This window comes from Lepidochelys kempii, chromosome 6 (genome assembly GCF_965140285.1).
Source record: "Lepidochelys kempii isolate rLepKem1 chromosome 6, rLepKem1.hap1, whole genome shotgun sequence".
NCBI classification, from domain to species: Eukaryota; Metazoa; Chordata; order Testudines; family Cheloniidae; genus Lepidochelys; species Lepidochelys kempii.
This window is the reverse complement of record NC_136385.1, coordinates 109,371,061-109,396,028: the sequence shown is the minus strand read 5'-3', so window position 1 is coordinate 109,396,028 and position 24,968 is coordinate 109,371,061. Positions and strand designations below refer to the sequence as shown.

At 38.0% G+C, this 24,968-nt stretch overlaps 1 protein-coding gene across 2 annotated transcripts in view; it reads left to right on the top strand.

Moving 5' to 3' along the window:
- SETD3 (SET domain containing 3, actin N3(tau)-histidine methyltransferase) overlaps positions 1-24,711 on the top strand; it is a 66,899-nt gene extending 42,188 nt beyond the window's left edge. The window contains exons 7-13 of one of the 2 annotated variants that reach the window (XM_073349613.2): positions 7,173-7,231; positions 8,398-8,512; positions 13,521-13,595; positions 16,080-16,246; positions 17,095-17,180; positions 20,812-20,972; positions 22,210-24,711. In XM_073349613.2, coding sequence (XP_073205714.1) covers positions 7,173-7,231; positions 8,398-8,512; positions 13,521-13,595; positions 16,080-16,246; positions 17,095-17,180; positions 20,812-20,972; positions 22,210-22,656 — 1,110 coding nt within the window. In that variant the 3' untranslated portion in view covers positions 22,657-24,711. Of the gene's footprint in view, positions 1-7,172; positions 7,232-8,397; positions 8,513-13,520; positions 13,596-16,079; positions 16,247-17,094; positions 17,181-20,811; positions 20,973-22,209 lie in introns of those variants that run through there. The other variant, XM_078853382.1, reaches the window with a different exon arrangement.
- Positions 24,712-24,968: the final 257 nt, after the last annotated feature.

The following is a 24,968-nucleotide window of genomic DNA, read 5'->3' as shown; positions in this document are numbered from 1 at the left end:
GCACATCTTTCCTGAAATGTGGTGCCCAGAACTGAACACAGTACTCCAGTTGAGGCCTAATCAGTGAGAGGAAAGCGGAAGAATTACTTCTCGCATCTTGCTTAGAATACTCCTTCTAATACATCAAAGAATGTTGTTTGGTTATTTTGCAACAGCGCTACACTGTTGACTCATATTTAGCTTGTGATCCACTATGACCCCCAGATCCCTTTCCACAGTACTCCTTCCTATACAGTCATTTCCCAATTTTCATGTGTGTAACTGATTGTTCCTTCCTAAGTGGAACACTTTGCATTTGTCCTTATTGAATTTCATCCTATTTACTTCAGACTATTTCTCCAGTTTGTCTAGATCATTTTGAATTTTAATCCTATTCTCCAAGCACATGCAACCCCTCCCAGCTTGGTATCATCTGCAGACTTTGTAAGTGTACTTTCTATGCCATTATCTAAATCATTGATGAAGATACTGAACAGAAACGACCCAGAACTGATCCCTGCCGGACCTCGCTCATTATGCCCTTCTAGCATGATTGTGAACCACTGATGATAACTCTCTGGGAATGATTTTCCAATGAGTTATGCACCCACCATATAGTAGCTCCATCTAGGTTGTATTTCTCTAGTTTGTTTATGAGAAGGTCATGCGAGACAGTATCAAAAGCTTTACTAAAGTCAAGATATACCACATCTACCGCTTCCACCCTATCCACAAGGCTTGTTACCCTGTTAAAGAAAGCTATCAGGTTGGTTTGACATGATTTGTTCTTGATAAATCCATGCTGACTGTTATTTATCACCTTATTATCTTCTAGGTGTTTGCAAATTAATTGCTTAATTATTTGCTCCATTATCTTTCCAGGTACAGAAGTTAAGCTGACTGGTCCCTAAAATAAATAGGAACCATTAGGACAGGGATAGATAATAAAGTGACATGATTATATTTTCTGTTTTATAAATCCTTGGTATGCCCATACCTTGAATACTGCATGCAGTTTTGGTCACTCCATCTCAAAAAAGAATTAGAAAGGTACAGAGTTGGGCAACAAAAATGATTAGGGGTTTGGAACAACTTCCAAAGAAGGAGAGATTAAAAAGATTGGAACTGTTAGAAAAGCATTGACAGGGGGAGCTATGATTAGACAGCTATAAAATCATGAATGGTCTAGAGAGAGTGAATAGGGGCATGGTATGTACTTTTTCATGTGACATAAGAACTAGGAATCACTCAATGAAATTAATAGGCAGCCAGTTTAAAACAAGCATAAGGAAATACTTCTTCACACAATGCACAGTCAACCTGTGGAACTTGTTACCATGGGATGTTGTGAAGGACAAAAAAAAAAACAGGGTTAAAAAAAGAATTAGGTTCATGGAGGATAGATCCATCAGTGTCTATTAGGCACATGGTCAGGTATGGAACCCCATGCTCTTGGTGTCCCGAGTCTTTGATTGCCAGAAGTTGTAATGGAGATGGATCACTTGAAATTGCTGTGTTCTGTTCATTCCCTCTGAAAGCTCTGGCTCTGGCCACTGTCAGAAGACAGGATCCTGGGCTAGATGGGCCATTGGTCTGACACAGTATGACTGGTCTTATGTTCTAGTAGTATAAAGTAAATAATTGTTCTTTTCTATTGTGCCTGAGAAATAACGTGAAGGAAGGGAAGAACCTTACTTTTACAAAGTTGCACACATATACCATCTTGATATGTCAGTTGCCCAAGAGGGCAAAAGTGTTCAATAACTTCACCTCTCACCACCCCCATATCTGGCTGTCAGACTGGCTGCTAGCCTTGGTGGTGGTCTTAGTTGCTAGAGTAGAACCCTTTCTTTCGCCAGTGTGGCTACAGGCAATCCGGCAGCAACCACTGGTACTTTCTGTTCGTTTTGAGACATCCTCCAACTGTATATAAGCAAGTTTTGAAATTTGGAGGAAGGTTTTTTTTAGACAGAACAGTACACTAACTCCTCACTTAACGCCCTCCCGCTTAATGTTTCAAAGTTACGTTGCTGCTCAATTAGGGAACATGCTTGTTTAAAGTTGTGCAGTGCTCCCCTATAATGTCATTTGGCTCCCTGCTCTGTACACTGTATGTAAGATTTTGTGGAAGAGCAGCGACTTTACAAGGGAGCATTGCACAAGTTCCTCTTCTCCGCCTCTTCCCCCTCCCTCCCAGCACTTCCCCCCACCACCAAACAGCTGTTTGGCGGCGCTTAAGACTTTCTGGGAGAGAGGGGGAAGAGCGGGGAAGCGCTGTGTCTCCACTCCTCCCTCTCCCTCCCAGAAAGTCCTAAGCCCACCAAACAGCTGTTTGGTAGTGCTTAGGATGTTCTGGGGGCAGGGAAGGGGCGGGGATGCAGCGTGCTCCGGAGAGGAGCTGGAGTGGGGGTGGGAAGAGGTGCGCCTGGAGTCGAGCGGGGACGGGAAGAGGCAAGCCTGGAGCATCCCCCAGCAAAGTCGGCGCCTGTTCTTCTCTGGGTAAGCTGCCGCTGCTGCAAAGGTGCTTCCTAGTGTCCTTGCCTGCAGCTGGCTGTGCGTGTGTGATGTAAGCCAGGGGCACTTCCCAACCACAGTACAGTAGTGTACAGCAGTGCTTCTCAAGCTATCTGATGTGGGGGACCGGCAATATTTTTTCCAATGTGCGCGCAGACCAGCAGCCAATGGCTCCGGTCCGCGAACCACCACTTTGAGTAGCACTGCTGTACAGTATATAATGGCTTTTGTCTGCCCCAAAAAAATTTCCTTGGAACCTAACCCTCCACATTTACATTAAATCTTATGAGAAAATTGGATTCATTTAACATCGTTTCACTTAAAGTTGCATTTTTCAGGAACATAACTACAACGTTAAGTGAGGAGTTACTGTACCATTTGGAAATAGACACCCAGAAATGTAAATGCACCAACCCTTGATTTTGCTCCATTTGGCCACCACAGGATGCCAACTCTGACAGTATTATCCCAAAAAGGTTTACTAACTTTTTGTTTAAATATACAATAGAACCTCAGAATTATGAACACCTTGGGAATGGAGGCTGTTCGTAACTCTGAACAAATAAGATTGATTCTTATGATTCAAGATTGATTCGTTATGATTCTTTCAAAAGTTTACAACTGAAGATTGACTTAATACAGCTTTGAAACTTTGCTATGCAGAAGAAAAGTGCTTTCCCTTTATTTGTTTTAGTAGTTTACGTTTAACACAGTACTGTATTGTATTTTTTTTTTTTGTCTCTGCTACTACCTGATTGTATACTTGCAGTTCCAAATAAGGTATGTGGTTGACTGGTCAGTTTGTAACTCTGGTGTTTGTAACTCTGAGGTTCTACTGTATGGGGTTTGTTCCTCCATAATGACCCTTTTGATAGAATGTAAGGGCCTGCATTTAAATGAGAATACTCACTTGATGTTCCCATTTTTAACTTAAAAAAAATTAAAGCTATTCAAAGCTGTTTCGTACAGACTTGATTAGTTTGAATTAGAGTTCATGTAATGCTGAATGCCATATTTTATAGCTGCTCCCTAAAGGTCTGGCTGCATAAGCTTAAAAAAGCAATGTCTGATTTTGTTACATATTAAGTGTTTGTTTAGTTTAAATACATGTCTGTATCTTTTTTGATCAACTTGGAAAATTTGCATGCTATGTAGCAGCCATCTTCTATACTTTATTAAATATCTGTCAATTATAAATATCAAGGTTTTACATTAATGTCAAGATAGTACATCAAAAATTCATGGAATATGTGACTTTTTCCAAGGGTATTTAATACTTAATGCATTTGTGTCATTTTTCTTTCTAGATATATTGAGAGGTTTTATTAAGTGTTTGTTAGGGAGATTTCATTTTTACCAAGGGACTATAAAGAGAAGCTGCATGCTAAATCAATTTTTTAATCAGAATATTGTTAATGTTTTCTGTCTTCAAACTCTTATAATCTATAGGCTTAATTTAAATTTCTTGGTCTATTTTTAAGTAGCATGCTGAAATAGTTCAGGGCAGAAATCTAATATGGTCAGATATGCTGACTTTAGTATATTTTAATTTCTTTAAAATAGCTACTAGAATATTGCATTGTGAAAAGTGTTCTTATAAATATGGTAATTACATTTTTTTGGTAATTTTATTCTGTCTTGCATCTTTTATTACAAAACCATATCATTCTTGCCCTTTGTTGTAATTCATCCATATAAAAACACTGGTTACATGCACCTGAACTATTAAGATACGGCAGTCTCTAATTTCTAGAAATTTATAAATGAAGGGATTAATGGAATATACAGCCTTCACCTTGAGGTCACATGTTCAAATCTGGATTGATGTGTGTTGTGACTGAAAGTCGTTGCCATCTGATAGCTGTTCAGTAGCCCATGTGAAATGAACTGGTTGTCTCAATACAGTTCCTTGTTGTCAGATGTCTCCATTACAAAAACTACACCATCAAAATTAACACTAATTTACACTCTTGGAGAGGCCAATGGCTGATTGATCATAGTGTGAACTACCCTCTTGCTTTCTAGAGATGCTTGCTGTAGATCATTGTTAAGACATATTGGCTGATAAATAATTTCTGCCTGTGTAGTATTTGATCTGAGGCTTCATTTAAGAATTTCACTGTAGTGTGCTCAGTCCTAGACCTTTAAAATGAATTTGGATTTCAAAGGAAAAATCAGTAAAAATATTGAGATGTTTACTTTCCTGTTTATATGCCATTTAACTTTTTTTAGTACATTCTAACTACTGATCTATTGTTGACAATCATTCATCCTGTCAGAAGTGGTTGTTGGGGTGAAAAATAAGTATTTCTTGTACACCTAGTTTCTTTTGATCTTACGATAAACAGCTGCATGCTGTTGGTTTAAAGTAGCATCTGTTTACATTAAATATTTCAAATATTAGGATTTCACAAGGGTGAATTAGTTTGAACCACCAGGGTCAAATTGGTAATGCTGGAGGAGATTTTTATTTTAATTAGTGTCATGTTTATCCTAATGCCAGCTATTGTGAATTAAGGGAGGAGGGTTTGGAAGGATTTTGACTTGGCCTGGCCATGTTATGATTAATGATCAAATTCAAGAGGAAATAATCTAATTTTGTGCATAGCATTTTGGTGATTATTCTGCTCCAGTGCCAGTAGGTGGCATCAGTGCCACACTGACAAAGTCTGTCCTGGTGAATATGAACTGTTTAGTCAAAGCTAATATCAATATGACAATTGGAAAAACTCCATGTCGCTTTTCTTAAGCAAAATTGTTTTAGTACCCAAAAAAATACAGTAGGAAATAGAATAACTTTGTAAGCGTTAGCGTTATGAAGATTTATTCCTGGATTAACTCTGTGGATTGAATATAAACGGGAAACAATCAAATTTCTTTAGAAATTTCCCTGTTCACAGAAAATTTTCTTTAGGATTTCTAGGCATAGAATGAGCTTTGACAGTTATTAGTTTGTAATAGAACTGGACATAAATGTTCTAGTGGAAATCTTTTAAAATTAAACTCTAGTTAACCCTTTGGTTAACTGTTAATTTTTATTTTGCTTCTGAATGGTAACTTTCCTGGATGCTTAGTTCATCATACCAAGGTTTAATCTTTAGAGTAGTAATATACTGCTAATCAAAATGGAAATTAAGTTGTCATAAAGAAATAAGAATTTTTTAGAATTTTAACGGAATACATAATTTCAGTTATCTCAGATTCTAGCATGTTCATCTTCTAATTATAGTATAGTTTGGTGGGAAAGAACGGCTCCTGAGGAATGTTGCTTGTGGCTCAATATTGTGTTAGTGGTTTTGTGTGAGAAATTGTTTTGTAAAATGTGCTGTTAAGTTTAAATATAGAGTAATTTGCTGTGCAGTGTACAATATTTATAGATATTAAAATCCTATAGAAATGTAGAAGTTCACACTGAATTTTTGAAATGCTCAAATTATTAACTTTTCACTTGAAAATCCTAAATTTCAGAGTTAATCCATCCAAAGGGTTAACTACAGGGATTGGGGAGAGCAAACACCTGGGACCTAACACCCAATTGGCAGTCTTTTGTAATGTATAATTTGCCTAAAATTGCACACTGAGCACAAGCTTTTGTTTTCTAATTGATTTACGGTTTGGGCCACTTATACCTCATCCCCTACTGTCCTGCACACCGTGCCAGCAAGTACATTACAGTGAGAGATGATAAATTACCATGCACTTGTGATGCTAATGCGTCAAGAGTAAAAACTCCATACTACATGGAGCTTCATGTATTAACAGTGTTGGAAAGATACAGCTAAGGAAAAATTCATTTGTATCTTAAGAAATAACCATTTGTTCATTTGATCACTTACTGCAATCTGTCTACAGACTTAATTGAAATGGAAGATTAAAATTATAGTCATATAGCTTTCAATCTGTTGTTTAGTATAAAGTTTTAAAGTGGTTGAAAAGTCCATGTCTTTTTAGAAAATGTATGATAGGTTATTTTCGACATACTGCATATTGGATACTTCATTTACCAGAAATGAGTGACAGGTTTTACAGGTTTAAAAAACTTTTTTTAACCACAGTACTTTATTTGCTAATGTCAACTAAACTATATACCTTTTATATCTAATCTAACAAATCTAAGAAAAAATAGAATTACCCTGCTTCTGGATGAGTGTATCTACATATAGTTGCTGTACTAAACCTAACTATGCTAGTCACTAAAACCATTTAAATATTTTAATCTATTGAGATTCCTGAAGTGTGGCAGAACTGTGAATAAACTCTTGGTGACTACTAGGAAGGAAAGAGAGACTTAGAATAAATTCATTCTCCATATGTAAAACACAGAATTAAGATTCCAGGATAGGAGAGGTGATAGTAGAATTTGCTGAAACCTAATGTTCATTTCTTGTTTGGGTTTTGTGAGGTTGATTGTTTTCTACCTTTATGGAATCAGTCCACCTTAAATTTTTATTTTTGTGTGGTGTCTGTGGGTTCCAGTCTTGAAATATGAAGAAACAGATTTATGGCGGCTGCTGGGCACAACAAATTAAGTTGACAGTGATGTATGAGAGCATAATAGCATGATGATCCCTCTGTAGCGCGGCTGGACGCCTCCTGCTTCATTTGGCTCTTGTTAGGATCTGTTAGGCAGCTAAATAATGAAAATTCTGCTGACTGATTTCAGATTTTTTTTTCCTCAGACACATCCTAATGCCAGCAAACTGCCCTTAAAGGATTCTTTCACTTATGATGACTACAGGTTGGTGTACTGTTTTTTAAAGTGAATCTTGGGATCTTGAAAAGTGAGAGATGCTTCACTAGGAAGAAGGGGAAAAAACCCAACCCTGTTCGTTAAACCATTTAAAAGTCAGTGTTTGATACCCACTGGTACTCTCTTTAGAAACAACAAAGAATAGAGTTTAATGTCATGTTTCAACAGTCATAGAAATTGTCATTAATATGGGGTCGGAAGAGAAGTTAATTTAGCCAAATTACACGTGACAGCCTGAGATTAGTGTGGTGGTGTGTAGTTTTTAGGTAACTTTTACTCTGCCGTTTAAGCCTCCTTATTTTTCACAAAAGGTTTTACCAGCATATATTACCTCATAACTGATATTTGGTATGAGACCTGGAAAAGTCTTGCTATGCATGTGAAGTCTGAATGCATTTTGGAGGTGTCTTAAGAAGTGGAATCAGTTCAGATAAGAGGGAGCTTGAGTTGAGTTAAAAATGATAAAATATCATGAATAAGGGCTAGTCTACATTGGCAACACTAAAGTGCTGCCGTGGCAGTGCTTTAACGTGCCTTGTGTGGTCACGGCGCCACTTCAATGACGGGCGTAGCCCCCAGCACTGGGAGACTGTTTACACTGGCGCTTTACAGTACTGCAACTTGCTGTGCTCAGGGGGGTGTTTTTTCATACCCCTGAGCGAGAAAGTTGCAGCGCTGTTAGTTGCCAGTGTAGACAAGCCCGAAGAGGAATTCATGAGCTCTCAAAGGGATCTTTTAGTCCTTTTGTAGTTCTGAGTCATTACTTTGGGATGGTATCTCCACAGATGTTTCCTTCACTGGGAGGGAGGGAGGGAGGTGTCAACTTAAGTGTGAAGTTGCCCAAAATGTGAATGATAAAGGTATGCATTTTAAAAAGTATTGTACTGGCCAGTTTTTTAATATCTCAATTTTCATAATTCTGGATTAGTTGAGTGAATAGACTAAAGTACTATACAGGAAATTCTGATACTTGGTGGCATATGGTAAGGGCACACTTTTTTAAAAATTTTTACATAAATGGAGATCTGAATGTTTTCTGTTCTTTGGGGAGAAAGTTTGGAAATGCTCATCTAAACTGTTGATTTCTTTTGGGTTGCAGCTGATCAACTGGCTGTGTTTAAACAATGAAATATTGAAGTTTTTATTCTTTGCAGGTGGGCGGTTTCCTCTGTTATGACACGACAAAACCAGATTCCAACTGAAGATGGTTCCCGAGTTACCTTGGCTCTGATTCCTTTATGGGACATGTGTAATCACATCAATGGTCTGGTAAGGATTTGTTCAATGTGGATAAGAAGCTTTAGAACTTAATATATTAAACCATTTCAATTACTGTTGCACATTTTAATACTTACTTTTCTTAAAACAGGGATTCCATCTTCCCTGCTGACCCTCAAAGCAAACATCTTAAAGAAATGACAACTTCTTAAATATCTTGAAATAACTATTTCAATGAGAAAATCCCTCATACCTAAAAGACTCTTATATGTAATTGCAAATCATGCATAGTTTTTTCTTTCCTTGCACTTTCACAAGTGTGCAGCTTTAAGAAGACTTTCCAATGATGCAAGATAGGCTTGGTGTCAGATTCTTTCTAGCAAATTTGAATATGTCTAATCTTCACACATACTAAGTTCTGTATCTGGTGTTGCTGACAAAGGTTTTCATGAGACTAGATATTTTTGTATTGGGTATATGAAAACAGACTATGATGGAGGTAGTCTCTCAAAGCATCTCTGTCCTGGCTACCACAAGGGAAAGTGGGTAGAAATTTGCAACTAAGCAATGCTGCCTGCTCTTAACCATGCCCAAAGAGCCTTGTTATGGAGGCTGCAACGGCAAGAACAAAATCTAGTTCAACAAAACCAGTACATCTGTTAGTACATCAAAGAAACACTACTTAACACATGCAAAAACACTACTTTAGGGCATATTAAACATTTAAAAGATGGCATGTGTATATAGAAAGTCAGACCTGCTGACGTTTTCGCTTGCCTGAGATATCCTCCTAGCTCATAGAGGACCAAATCTTGACTTGATAACAGATTGGTCAATTTTGATCTGATGAAATGAGAATTCACAAGAGAATGGTTTGCCAGTCTTGCTTAGCCAACCACAAAGCTTCTGTATATTTCACAGTTTATACTTTCAAATTATATTGTAAGTAAGTAGGGTGACTTATGTAAACAGCAAATATGACCTATTCTTCCATATTTTAGTAATCCAGTCCCTGTAAGGGAGAATTGATGTGGATGACAGGTCAGCATGTGTTAGCAGTCGTATTGTCATGAGTGAAGCTTAACTTAAATATTCAATCAGGCTGTAGTAATGATTTGCATTTTTCTGTTGATATTAGCAGTTTGGTTTATTAGATCATACAACGGGTTTATTTAAGGAGGATACCACTAAGACTGGCTGTATCAAACACAGTGGAATTCAGTCCTGGCTGATGATTTTTCTCTTTTTTTTTCTCTCCCAGTGAAATGGTTACTTATTAGGTATGTTTTTCTTTAACCAGTGCCTTTTACAGTTGAGTACTTGTTGCAGAATCTGGTAGCTCTCTTACTTTGTTTCAAGGATAGATTTAGTGTTTGACTACCCTCCAGTGTACAACATTTCTTAAACTTCATGAAACAATTTAAAAAGAAAAACCACTCCTGCAAGGCTTAGATGTAAGTATAGTGCTTACTGTACCTCTCGTTGCCCTCTTCTTCCTTGACATTTTTGGAGAAGTTTGTTCATTTTCACATGGATGGTCCTTAATGAGTGCCTTCAAAAGTTGGGATTTAAAAAGAAGGAAGACAAATGACACTTTTAAGAAAAAAAAATTAAATATAGCTAGCCCATATTAAAAACAAGGTCAAGCAGGTTGTTTTAATTTAAGCTTGTGCTATATTGGTAAAGTATTTTTTTGTTATGGTACTTGATGAATAGATTTGGTGCAGAGGCAGCTTGGGGACCCAAAACTGAGGATAAAGTGGAGAGTTCTCTTATCAGTTGTTCGTATTACTTATGTTTGAGTAGTTTACTCTAAAGGAAATATATATCAATATATAAACAAAGAAGGTAGCTGAAAATTTTGGGAGCTGACTGTTATTGGCTATTGTTGAAATAGAAAAGCTCTGTTAGGACTCTTTCTTCTCATTACAAGTTTAGATTACTTAAATTATCAGAAGTAGGAGTAATACCCACAGAGATCAGTTTTACTCATCTACCCAGAATTATGTATTATAGTAGGCTTTGGGGGAGCGAGTGGGAGTCTCTTTGCTCTTATTATAGCGCATCCCGATGAAATACCTCAAGTGGACACTTGATTCTCTGCATGAATGTATGAAAAAGACAGTGTTGCATTCTCCAGTGTCTGTTCCAAAGGTAGTGTTTAAATGCCCCTTCATTCAGTCCCTGTTATAATATGTCCCTATTCTTGCTTTATCCCACAAGTCTTTTTTTCCACATGCTAAATTATAAAATGCTCTTTGGGTTTTAGCTGGCATTAGGGCCATCCAGCTTTTTCTTGCTTCTGACGTTACTAATTAGATCAGCCTATATCTAAGAACTACGTCAAAATGTTTGTCTTCATGCATTTCTCATTGTTGTTCTTCAGTGGGATTGTATTTTGACAGTCAAAGGTTGGTTACTTGCTACTAGAGCTTTGAATGAATAAACTAAACTATGCCTACTGGGCTTGGGCCGTGCTTATCAAATCACTTGTCCAAGCAAACTACTGCTTCCCCCTACACAACTTGATATTCATGAACTGGCCTGCTCCAGCAGTACACCTAAAGAGGGAGACAACTTCTTATCCATCTCCTGGAAAAGGAAGCAACTCCAGTGCTCATTTTCTTACTACTTCCCCTGTCTTAGTTAACTTTGTAAATCGTGATTCTAGCACTATATTGGACTTTGCAGAGCAGCCCATTAGAAGTGCTGTTATTTTTAAAAGTTTGGCAGTCTAGTGAAACACACACTCGGCAAATTTGCAGCACTTTCTAAGACATACAGAATCCTTCTGTTTCCATCTAGGAATCCACAAATGCTTCAGATTCTCTCTGAAATCATTTTAGAAGATTTTAAGGGGTTTTTTGTTTGTTTTTTAATTTGAAAATGGTTTCTTTGAATTTATGAAGGAGCTAAGGAAACTTCAAGACATATGAATCTTTTGAGATAGTATCAAGGATTTCCTTCTGTCACAGAGGAAATTTTGGGAATGTTGCCACTGAAATTGGGATGCGCATTTTTAACAGGGATGATATTTAACCATTAGAAAAGATTACCTAGGGGTGTGGTAAATCCTCTAGCACTAAGTCTTTAAATCAAGCTGACATGTCTTTCTATAAGATGTGCTGTATGTCAGCAGCAACTGATCCAATGGAATACAGGCCTGGATGCCGGAATCTCTCACCTCCATATTGGTTCACATAACAAAATTCACATGGCAGGGGTGCGGCCAAGGCGTTTGAAGTGTGGGAGGGGGCTCAAGGCTGGGTTGGTGTGTGTGTGTGTGTGTGTGTGTGTGGGGAGGGGTGGGAGTGAGGACTCCGGCTGGGGGTGCGGGCTCTGGGGGTGGGGTCGAGGATGAGGGGTTTGGAGTACAGGCTGCCCCAGTGCTACAATGGGGAGAGAGGACTCCTCACAGCTCTCTCCCCACAGCAGCACCTGAGCTGGGGGAGAGAGGCACCTCTCCCCACCACAGCAGCTCCGGGGCTGGGGCTGCAGGATAGGTGTGTCTCCCCCAGCCGCAGCAGACCCGGGCTGGGGCTGGTTTGGGGCCAAAGGAGGGGCTCCTCTCCTCTTTCCCCCCCCCCCCCCCCCGGCAGGTCCAGGGAAGGGCACCTCTGCCCCCAGACGTGGCAGGTCCAGGGCTGGGGGAGAGGCATCTCTCCCCACCGCAGCCCTGAGAGCCTGTGCAGCGCTTAATAAGCTGCTGTGTGGCAATGCAGTTTAGAGGAAACTTAAGTGTCTGTGGCCTGTGTTATGCATCAGATCAAACTGGATGATCTAGGCTACAAAGAAAGTGTATAAAGGACTTGCAAAAGTATCACAAATTCATGGAATACATTTTTGAGCTGTGGCATCTATGTACAGTGCCATTATATGTGTCCCATAGGGCTCTGCTTATGGCTGCCATTTTGGATTTGCTGTGTCTGAGAAGAGTTCCCTGTGGTCACTATGAAAGCATTGTTTTGACTTACAAATGCATGATTGAATATGCAAGCAGAAATTATTAATATGTAAACCGCCAGCCAAGCTTTCAAAGTAGCCTAAGGGGCTCCCTCCTCAGACAAAGCAAATCCAAGATGGCAGTCACAGTATAGTACCTGTGTTCAAACATAATCTCTGTAAATGAAAACAAAGTTCTAATGAAGCCACAAGATCTAGCGAGAAAATCTGTGGCTTTTTGCAGTTTGTCCCCCAGGTTCACAACCTATTTTTACTACAATGTAGTTGTGTAAACACTAAATTCAGAATACTTGTCACAAAAGTTGTTTCCTGATAGCACAGCTTCATTATGTCTAGCATGGTCTCTGAATCCTTTATGATAGAGTCCATGTTGAATGTTATTATTCAAGAGCATACTAGATTTAACTTTTTAAAAAAAAATAAATTTTAGGATGGTTTTACTTATTATAAGTATTTTTATTTTCATGATTTTTAAAAGAAATGTATTCAGGGTATGGTAAAGAAATCCAATCCCCCCTCCCCCATCTGCTCCCACAGAAAAATCTCTTCAGTATTTGAGAATAATTGCTTAACTTTAGATAAAGGAATTATTTGCAAGTAAATTGGAGTTCTCTGAAGATGGTATCCCTTAAAGATTCCCAGTTATCCATTCCTCTTTCATTGAGAGAGATCGAAAATGCATTGTTAGTTGAAGGGTTTGACACAGAATGTAGCACACTCAGTGCAGCGCTTCAGAGTGCTTCACAGGAGTGACTTAAAACTCAAGAACTTTATAATAAGCTACTGGGTTTAGCTAGAGACCCGCAAGTGTTAGTCTATGGAGGGTACTTCCCTCAGAGCTTTCCATTTACTTCAGGTAAGTAATTTCCTTCCTTGATCTTCTCTAGTGCAGAGATTTTTAATGTTCCTAACTAAGAAATGATTGCTTAAGATTCATAAAACATTTAGTACCAACCATGTTGCATCAGGTGAAGGAAAAGCAGGATGTGCAATTACTTTAGATAATATCCATCTCCAATAAAAGGCAGCTTTATGAAAATGGGGAGGAAAGAAATGTAATATGCTAAAGACTCATTACTTTTTCCCCCTTGGGTAGATCACTACTGGCTACAATTTAGAAGATGACCGTTGTGAGTGTGTAGCGCTTCAGGATTTTAAGGCTGGAGAACAGGTAATGTGAGACAGCTATCCATTCCATGGCTATTTGGTGAAGTTTTATGCAGAAATGTATTGTTCATGCAACTGACTGTCTTGATGAAAATGGTGACGATTTCACACAAACATCTGCTTGTCTACTTGATAACTAACCTCTAAGGTTTTTATTAGCTGCAAAAGAGCCTTGCTAATCTGCAAATATAATCTGCACAAAAAGGGGTGCTCAGTATTTCTCTGTGAAGATTTAATAGCAGAGTCCTGTGGGTGAGGTCTTTGTATAAACACGGTTTTGTTGTAGTTGGATAATACTTCGTAAAGTATTAGTAAAACTAAATAAACTAAACTACAGTTGTCAAAATAATGAACATGATATATTCTGTCACACAATCATCTTTGCAAATCTCCTCTGTAGAAGTTGCGTGCTTCTTCCTGAGTAATAACCATTTCATATATTTAATCACTGGGGAGTGTACACTGTATAGGCCACTGATCTAGAAATTGAAGATGTGGTTGGTAAAGGTCCATACCCAAAACTGCCCTCAGTGCCTCAGTTTCCATCAGCAATAGCAGGTGGTAGGACTCTTGGTTTTGTTCAGTGCTTTTTTCTGCTTGAAATGTCTTGCATAGTTTTTATTTGACTAGTTTGTGATAGTCTAGTACTTGTCCAATCAACAGGTAATAAGAGGAGGTGTTATCAACAATCCAATAGACAAAGACCATTGGTCCAGGAGATATTTGGCCTGTGCTGTGTGTGCCCCAAAACCTTAGTCAGAATGAGAGAGGATCTTGAAAGTAATCATCCTGGATTAAGACTAATCGGTCAAACCATTAAAATAGAAAGACCAAGACTCTAAAGCTTTGCCTACATCAGGAAAAGTACCTGTTGATGAAAACAGGTACAGATGGAGTGGTGTTGAGCACAGAATAGCTGCAAATGTTAATGCTATTTGTTCACTGATCCAAAGACAAACTAAGCCATGTGCAGCACCAGTTCAGTGTAATGTAGACCAGACATGCATCAAGTCCCACAGTGTATTCTGAAGATATGAGTGGAAAGATGCTGACCCCACATCTTTCACTTCCAGTCTATTAAGAAATATGTATTAAATTGTTTAAAAAGTAGTATTTATGTAAAGAGGAGAAGCATCTGTCTTCTAAAACCTGATGAATTGAGCTGTTGGAGATAGTATACAAAACAGTTTGTGCATGGAGTTTCCTTGACTGGCAGGGGCGTGGATCCTGTGTTCAGATACTTAGTATGTTGGGGATACTTTTTGTTCCCAGGCAGGTTCCTTGCACTCATCTATGAGTGTAGGACTTGAACTCCTCTTTAGTTCTATTTTCTCCTTGGATTACAACCTTTGTACTCAAAAGAATTTTTAACAGATATGTCCCTTTATTCTTATCCTTCATCTTTTTCTAAAAGAGATGCTGTAGTTAGATTTGAAGTAGGAATTAATACAGAGAAATCCTATAGTCTGTGTTATGCAAGAGGTCAGACTAGATGATCACTTCTGGCTTTAAAATCTATGACTATTAATTGTACACAAGGCTTGCCTAGGTCTGTGTCTTGTATCTATCCTAGAACTATCATTCATAGAATCATTGCTTTTATAATGCAAGCTTATTTAAGCAGGATTCCATAGATATACTTTTTTTAAAAGATGAACTCAAGATCATTTAAGGATCTATAACTAGAACATTGCTTTTATTTCTAAAGGCAATGATTGTATTGCATCTGCATACAAGATAAATGTCTTATTTCTGTTGACAATTCCATTACTGAAAAAGGGTTCTTGTGGCTCAGAATGCAACAGCTGATGCTGTGGCTTGCTGTACCAAGTTCTTAATGCAGCCAAATGCTAGGTGAAAAATTGCACCATAAACTTATTAGTGATTTTTTTCTTTAAATTCTCAGTTCTTTTAAAACACTTGTTGTGGTGTATGCTGCTTCATCTAGCATTTTAGAGTGTAAGCTGTAAGAGGCAGGAAACATGTCTACATTTGTATGGCACCTAAAACAAAAGATATTACTCTATATAAATATGGAATATATTTTTTGTAAGCGAGAGGACCATGGTGAATAAATAGTCTTAAAGTACAAATTTGATTTAGAAAAAGTTTGGGGAAATGGGGATAATATAGAAAGCATCAGCTGAATACCTATAAGATGTCTCTATATGATATTAAATATCCTTAACACCGTAGCAGTTATCTCCTCTAGCATGCAGGGTATAAAATAACAGGCCCATCTCAATATATGGAAATTTTGAACACATTGCACAACATCCTTGAAGTCTTATGGCAATACTGTATGGTATTTTGAATCATTAAATGAAAATAAACATGCATTTTTGTTTTATAACCACATAAGTATTGTATTTCATGACAATATAACTTTTTTCAGTAAATAATTTTCCACTTATGTCCATTTTGTGAGTTAATCTTAAGCTTCCCGGTCCCTTCCGCCTCCCCTTCTGTTCTCTTTTCATCCTTCTAGATTTACATTTTTTATGGCACTCGGTCGAATGCTGAATTTGTGATCCACAGTGGTTTTTTCTTTGATAATAATTCACATGACAGAGTGAAAATAAAGCTTGGAGTGAGTAAAAGTGACAGGCTGTATGCTATGAAGGCAGAGGTCTTAGCTCGTGCTGGCATTCCAACGTAAGTAAAACAGAATGAACTGAGTTTTTTCTTTCATCCTTAAAATATTTCAAAATGTACACAGTCCCGTAGTGCATTATTAAAATTGTTCTGCAATAGTTTGCCTAGGCCTAATATCTTGTCTGTTTATATAGCAACTGACATACATTGTGATAATGAAGTTTAGTGCACTACTCAGATCTAAATAATCTAGTTTGGAGTGTATACAAGGAGGAATTAGATTTTCTTTAGTAAGTGCTTGGGTAAAAATAGTGAAAGTTAAATGTGAACCAATATGTGGCTTTCATTTCTTCCCTGTCCCTTCTCAAAATGTCCTGCAATGCTCAATTTGTCATCTATCACGGTTTCAACTATTTTTCCTTAGAAGAAACTGCTGTTAGTTCAGGCTGTAGTATGGTGGGCAGCAATCATGAAACATTGTTTTCTTAAGGGGAAAGGAGCCATCCTAATGGAAACTATTATCCAGGCCCTTCTGTTGTTGAATATGTCAATTGATTAATGACTGATATTGAACCAATCATAATATTGCTGTTAACATTTTAAAATCAATACTTAAGGTGAGATTATTCTTCTATATATTACTCATCTGGCTACTAAAATCAAGCATGAATTTATTATGAAAATCATATAAAAAGACATTTAAGTGTAAAATTGCCTGTCGTGTGGAGAAGTGATTGTTCTTTTTTGGGTCAGGTTGGAGAAGTTCCTTCAGTTCAGACTCAGAAATTAGTGTGACCTCATATTTTTTCAGAATCTAATAATGTGACATCTGTGTATATATTAAAGGTTTCATGTTGAAGCTACTACAGTCTAATTTGCATTCACGTTTTTTTTTTTTTTTGGGTCAGCTCCAGTGTTTTTGCCTTGCACTCCACTGAGCCTCCAATCTCTGCTCAGCTTCTGGCTTTCCTTCGAGTGTTTTGTATGAGTGAAGGTAAAACATTCACAAATATTCCAATTGATGGAGGGTTTTTTAAGTGAGAAGAGAAGAGATGTTCATATGAAACAAAGCTAGAAAACTTTAAAAGTAATGTTTTATGGGAAAATGGAATAGGGATTGGGAACACAGAACAGAACATGGTCCTCTTCTGCATCATTCTTTAAATTAATAGAACATTAGAGGACATTGAGTTTTCTAAAAGTATGTAAAATTGCATTAGTCCACATTCTTGGGTCATGTGGTATAAGGAGTGTGTTGGCAGCCTGAGAATTTTTTGGGACTGTCATAAATATAAAGGGAAGGGTAAACCCCTTTGAAATCCCTCCTGGCCAGGGGAAAGCTCCTCTCACCTGTAAAGGGTTAAGAAGCTAAAGGTAACCTCGCTGGCACCTGACCAAAATGACCAATGAGGAGACAAGATACTTTCAAAAGCTGGGAGGAGGGAGAGAAACAAAGGGTCTGTGGGTCTGTCTATAGTCTGTCTTTACCGGGGATAGACCAGGAATGGAGTCTTAGAACTTTTAGTAAGTAATCTAGCTAGGTATGTGTTAGATTATTTCTTTAAATGGCTGAGAAAAGAATTGTGCTGAATAGAATAACTATTTCTGTCTGTGTATCTTTTTTGTAACTTAAGGTTTTGCCTGGAGGGGTTCTCTATGTTTTTGAATCTAATTACCCTGTAAGATATCTACCATCCTGAATTTACAGGGGGGATTTCTTTATTTCTATTTACTTCTATTTTTATTAAAAGTCTTCTTGTAAGAAACTGAATGTTTTTTCATTGTTCTCAGATCCAAGGGTTTGGGTCTGTGGTCACCTATGCAAATTGGTGAGGCTTTTTATCCAACCTTTCCCAGGAAAGGGGGGGTGCAAGTGTTGGGAGGATTGTTCATTGTTCTTAAGATCCAAGGGTCTGGGTCTGTAGTCACCTAGGCAAATTGGTGAGGCTTTTTACCAAACCTTGTCCAGGAAGTGGGGTGCAAGGGTTTGGGAAGTATTTTGGGGGGAAGGACGCGTCCAAACAGCTCTTCCCCAGTAACCAGTATTAGTTTGGTGGTGGTAGCGGCCAGTCCAAGGACAACGGGTGGAATATTTTGTACCTTGGGGAAGTTTTGACCTAAGCTGGTAAAGATAAGCTTAGGAGGTTTTTCATGCAGGTCCCCACATCTGTACCCTAGAGTTCAGAGTGGGGGAGGAACCTTGACAGGGACTTTCTCCTCAAAGCAGCAGGTGTGGTGAATGTTCTAATTTTGAAGGGTACCATATAGTACATTGTAACTGCCTTTTTTCCTCCTTGTGATTTGTAATTGATTACTTTTGCTCTCCAGTCTTATTTAGTCAAAGGTTAAAAAATGACCCACAATGCAAGGTCTTATAAGTCCAAAAGTTCGCCGCATGAAAAGCATTTCAGTCACCCTTTACCACTAGATTCTTCTGGGAAAGGAACTAGAAAATACTGCACTATAGCAGAAATCAAAGACACACCTCAAAGTTGTCAGTTTGCACATATAAATCAACATTTTTGATTATTCATAATCTATAATCAGCTTGTCTTGTGAAGTAAACTTATCAGAGCCTTACTTTCATGCATGTGTGTAGTTGCACCAGGAAAAATGTATGCACAGTCATTAACTATGCACCTAATTTGTGCATGTAATAACTTACTTGGTGGATACAATCACAACTGTTTGCTAATTAGACACAATTATGTACCTAATCTTGCATATGCTGTTGCACTTGCATTTATGAAAATAATCCAACAAAGGTTATAGGTAAGAACTGTTCGTTTCACAGCAGGGAGAGCAACCACATCCAGTAGGGTTACTCTGCACATTTAAGTTACTATGTACCTAGATGCTAGCAGGTACACTAGAGGCATGTTAAGTTTTATGTATATATTGTATTGTATTTTATTTATTTTTGTTCACCTAAGACGACATACATTAAATGTATTAATAACTTCACGGCCTTGTGTTCCAGTCTCATTGGATTTTTTAAAAGAAACCTTTATTTTTTTAAGGTGATATTGATAAAGGAGGCTCTGTAGTATTTAATAAAGTGGTTTGTGTCACCACATCCCTAACTCATCCTCTACCTTCCCCATCCTCCAACAGCCCCTCCTGTGAAATTAAAAAGTATGCAAGTTAGATATTTGTCCCATTATCTATTGTATTAGTTTATGATTAGTGAATTATTTCTATGGCTCCCACCAAATATATCTATTTACCTACTTCGTAGTTGAGTGGAGGCCTTTTTCATTTCATGTCACTTTTGAGGGTTGTAGGAATGGATTGCAGGATTTCTGATATGTCAAAGGTGTTGATCTCTTTATAGTTAAACTGTCTGATACTTTAACCCTCAATTCATAAACTATACATATACGTCTGCATTATTACCTGTGCTCTCGTGATACATGAGATTTTTGACTAGTTTGTATTGAAAGACTACAAATTTTGTATTATATACTTTGGGACTACAATTTGTTTTGATATATATGGCTTTATGGGGAAAGATAGCGGAGTGGTGGTTCATGTGTGTACGTTCTAATCTCTGAAAAGCTGTTGCTTCATATGCTGGAAGTTTGGGGGATACTGTTGGCGCGTACGTTTGTGCTTCCTTTAGAATTCTAAACGAGTGTGGACTTTGGGACTGAACCTCTTTTGATTTCAAAGAGATGATGTCATAATTACATAATAAGCATAATTCTTCAGGGACATGGAAGGGATTAGTGAATTTTCTCTTCTATGAAATATACCTAGAGTGCATTTGCTATATTATCATGAAATGTACTGGTGTGCAATTGAGGTATGTGTCCTAGACTCTCAGCATGAAAACTGCAATTATTGTCTGTATTTAAACTGTTCAGTGAGGAGCTATATGACACAAATCATTGATCCGTTGGTGAGAAGTCCCTTGCCTTAGTAACTCTTTCATCAACAAATGAAACTTACTTATATGTCACTGAAGTCTATTGTATAAAATGTTAATACCAACTTTTGTAATGTTTAATTTGAAGTTTGTGATATACTGCTTTGCAGGAGAGTATTTTGGTAATTAAACGGTTAAGATTAATGAAATTTGTGTAATGCTGTCACAAACCACTTGACATTTTCTATGAGGCACTTTTGATGGATGTCTTTTGACCAACTGTATTCAGTTTTTTTTACTGAAAAAAAAAATAGCCTTTAACAATAGAAAAAGAAATCTATTGCTATTTATCCAATAAAAAGAAACATTTCAGGGAGCAGTGTATAAATACACCCAACTCTAAAGTATCACCCCCTTGTTCTGTTTATCACCATCAAGGATTATATGCGACATCGTATCTGTAATTGGCATCCAAAGTAAGAGTTATGATGTGTCTTTTAAGCCAAAATGTTCAAAAGGTTATTTAAGAATGGAACTGAAGGTTCCTTTTTCTGCTAACCTCAAGATTTCCAGATGCTACCTTGAGGGGAGTACTAGAGAGAGCCAGATTGTTGGATCATTCCTTTTAAGGGGAGAGGATTTTTTTCTCCAGCAATATAAAATCATATTATTGAAAATGAAGCTTTCTAAGTTTTGTCAACTACCATAGTGAATGGTGAGATTGTTTTTAACATATTGTTCTTCATAATTATTGCAGAAGAGCTGAAAGAACACTTAATAGGAGAGCATGCTATTGACAAAATCTTCACTCTGGGCAACTCTGAGTTTCCAGTTAGCTGGGACAATGAGGTTAAACTTTGGACATTCCTTGAAGCCAGAGCATCCCTTCTTTTGAAAACCTATAAAACTACTGTGGAGGTAAGAACCAAGAACCTGTAAATCTGTACAATCTTGAAGTTTTTGCATGGTGATTCTAGCAAAACAAGAATTCATTTCCTCCCCCCACCCCCGCAATCTTCTTTTGAGTTTATCTTAGTTATGTGACCATTCATTTTTCACTTGCTTTTTCATGTATAATTTATAATAATATATATAGCCAAAGAAAATAAAGTACGTAAGATTTTGGCAATCTGTTTTCATTTGTTTTCATGATTCTGTAAATTGTTGCTCCTTGTTTTTTCCACTAGTAAAATGTGGAATCAGTTTTAACTTGCTGTGTCTTTTTTTATATTTTCTAAATTATCTACTAGACCAAGGGAGGGCAAACTACGGCCTGCAGACTGGATCTGGCCCATCAGGGCTTTCAATACGGCCTGCGGGCTGGATCTGGCCCATGGCTCAGCAGGGCTAAGGCAGGCTCCCTACCTTCCCTGGCTCCACACCGCTCCCGGAAGAAGCCAGCACATGTTTCTGCGGCCCCTGGAGACCCCTCGCCTGCAGGCACTGCCCCCCGCAGCTCCCATTGGCCAGGACCGGGAACTGCAGTCAATGGGAGCTTCGGGGGTGGTACCCACAGGCAAGAGCAGCATGTGGCAGAGCCGCCTGCCCCACCCCACCCCCAGGAGCCACTGCCGGATATGCTGGCCACTTCTGGGAGCAGCTTGGGGCCAGGGCAAGCAGGGGGCCTGCCTTAGCCCTGCTGCATGCCGCTGCCACCCCAGAGCCACTCTAGGTAAGAGGCGCCGGGCCAGAGCCTGCACCCCGAACTCCTCTTACACCCTGCACCCCAAACCCTGCCCTGTGCCGCCTCCTGCACTCCGCACCCCCACCTGCACCCCAGTTCCCTGCCCTGAGCCTCCAACCCCCGCCTCACCCCTACATTCGTGGCCCTGCATACAGTTTCCCCACCCAGATGTGTCCCTTGGGCCAAAAAGTTTGCCCTCCCCTGTACTAGACTAACACATCTAGAAGGTGTATCACTTTTTTAAATTTGCTTTCACTACAGTTACCCTTAAAACTTACTGACTTGAGCTTCTGCAAGCTGATCCATGTGGGGGGACCTGTGCTCCTTTATGGATTCCCATGGACTTCAGTAGGGCTCCATACAGGCATAAAAATCTGCCTATGTGGATCAGCTTACAAGTTCTGGAGCCTTTGTTATTGCAGGACAAAAGTTGGATGGATTTTATTCATAATTTTCACTTTTTTCCTCCAGGATGATAAATCCTTCTTGGAGACCCATGACCTTACCTTCCATGCGACAATGGCTATCAAATTGCGTTTAGGTGAAAAAGAGATTTTGGAGAAAGCAGTGAAGAGTGCAGCTGCTAACAGAGAGTACTATAGTAGACAAATGGCAGAAGGAGCCCTACTTCCTAAATATGAAGAGAGCAATATTGCCTTGCTGGAGAACACTGTGGCAGACTCTAGACTCCCAATTGTCTTGAGAAACCTAGAGGAAGAAGCAGAGGAACAAGGGGACTTAAAGATTGATGAAACTATTGATGCAGGAGTCACGGAGAATGGGTTTGTAAATGGTGAAAAAACTCTACTTAATGGGACCAAATCAGAAAATGAAAATCTAAATCAAGAGGAAAGCAACAAAGACACTGAAGATGCCAAAGAATCTTCTTCAGACAGTACTGATGAGGTTAAAGAATAGTCAAAAAATAAAGTTTGACTTCATTGTGAAATTAAAATTAGCAGAAGTTTATGAACAGTGCATTTACATTGGTGTGTTTCTTTGTTAAAATTTCTCTTTCTGCAGAGGAAAATGTTTTTGCTGCTTTATATAAAGATGATTTTTTAAGTTATTTAAAAATTTTATCATCCCTTTTCAATTAAGATTGCCATCTTGCTTTCAGGAAAAAACTGGGGAAAAAGGTGCCTTTGCAAGATTTTGCAGACCTTTGTGGGACAAATGTATTTTCTTCTTTGGAAAGAATTAAGCTCTGCTATCTGCTGTGCTTTTGTTGTTCTGTCACTCTTGATTACTGAAATTAAAATTTTGCTCTGCCTCCTGCCAAGAAAAGCAGAAGGCAGGACTGACTTGGTATTCAGCATAAAAGTAGGAGAGCAGTACAGCAGAAAACTGAATAAGAGGATCAGAAACTTGGGAGACTGGAGGAAAACCTGTTTAAAACCAGGTACACCAGTCCAAAAAAGGTAAGGTGGCAACCTTATTTTCAATAGTTTTAAATGTTGATGAGAATCCTAATTATATACACTTACAGTGATTTTGAAGGATTTCAGTTTGCTTTTGTGTTTTGTTTACTGTAGAAAAACATTTCATCTTTCTCCTTGAATCAAAGTTAGGCTACTGTAGTACATCATCCACCTAATTTTAAAGGCTGACTTTTATTTTAAAATGGTACCTTCTTATTTAAATGTTGGCAAGGTAATGGAGAGTTTGAAAGCAGATAGGCCAAGCCACAGCTTTAAACTGTGTGGTTCAAAGTGAGGTAGCTTCCTAGCTTCTTCACATTTTCACAATTAGCTAGAGATTTTCAAAGCTACACTTTTGGCTAAAACCATTATTAAAATGAAAACATGAGTAATACTCCTGTCTTCTACTTTTTCATTTTTATGTAGTATTGGATGTAACACTGAATATGACAGCTATTTACCAATCTTATTTAAACTTCATCTATTGGCTAATATATATTTGATTCTGTTTTCCTGAAGGAAAAGGTAAGCAGGAGTATTTTTGGTTTGGGGAAGACCAAAATCAACCCTGGTGCATAGTTTACCATTTAAATTGTGTTGTGGTTGATGCACATTGGGTTACATCCACAATGCTAGCTATGTCTGCTATCCAGCAGTATTGGTCACCCCTCTCCTATACATTGTGAATTCTGTCTGAAAGCAATTGCAGCTCAGTGCAATAATGAAGTGAGGATAGTGTCAAAGCTTTTCGTTGCTATTTCCCAGTTTAGGAGAAGTGAATAACAGTTTAATTCTGAGCTCAATTTTAAGGACTTTTCCTTTTAGCATATTTTATCTTGAAAAGTTCAAAATAATAGAAAGATTGGGCAAGCTTGGATGACTGCTTAAATTTTAATGAATGTAGCAACGTGTTTATCCAAGATTGGTTGCATTAAAATGCCTTTTGACATTTACAGTCTTTTATTTTAGATTTTTGCTTCTCTTTTACATTACAACTTGAAAAATGTGCTTTTGCATTAATCGTTGGTGCAATACACATGTCAAAAAGTGACTTTCATATTGCCATAGTAACTTTGGAATCCAATGAGATGTAAAAAAAAAATGTTAAATAGTTTTTTCTAAATATTTCACTGAGAATGGCATGTTGCCATTACACTGGGGATATTGTTTCCCCACTAAGTAACTAGAGGCTGGACCGATATTTTTGTAACTAAAATGCTGCTTGTAGGTAGAACAGCATGCATTGTCATCCTGAGAATTTAAATGTCATACAAAAGTCACAATTCTTCAGCTTTTATTAGAAACAATACTCTTTCATTCCTGCTTCTGCCAATTTCATTGCACATGTATCGTAGAAGGCGATATGAAATTCTGAAAGTAGCTCTCCCTAAACATTTTCACTGTAATCCAAAATCTAAATGATTTGGTTCAATCTGATGCACTGTATTTTGTTCCAATATTTGCTGTTAACTATGGCTTAGCAAAACTTGTGGTGACCACAGGCAGGAGGAATGTGTGGGTTTTCTTGAATAAAGCATAGTTCTACAATGTCTTTGCTAGTAAGCGTATTACACAAACAAAAAATACCTAACCCTACCTAAAATTTACATGGAGGGAAACTTACTACATTTCAGTACTCCACAGAGGGCACTAGTCAAATCAAGAGTGATCATGCTAAGAAGTGTGGTAAACGTTGATCTATTAAGCAGTCTAATTTTTCTATTTTTGATCTGTTTGTGTTGGATACAATAATATTGCAGAATAGTCTAATCTTGTAGTTTACATTTCTACTCATTAGATGTAACTGAT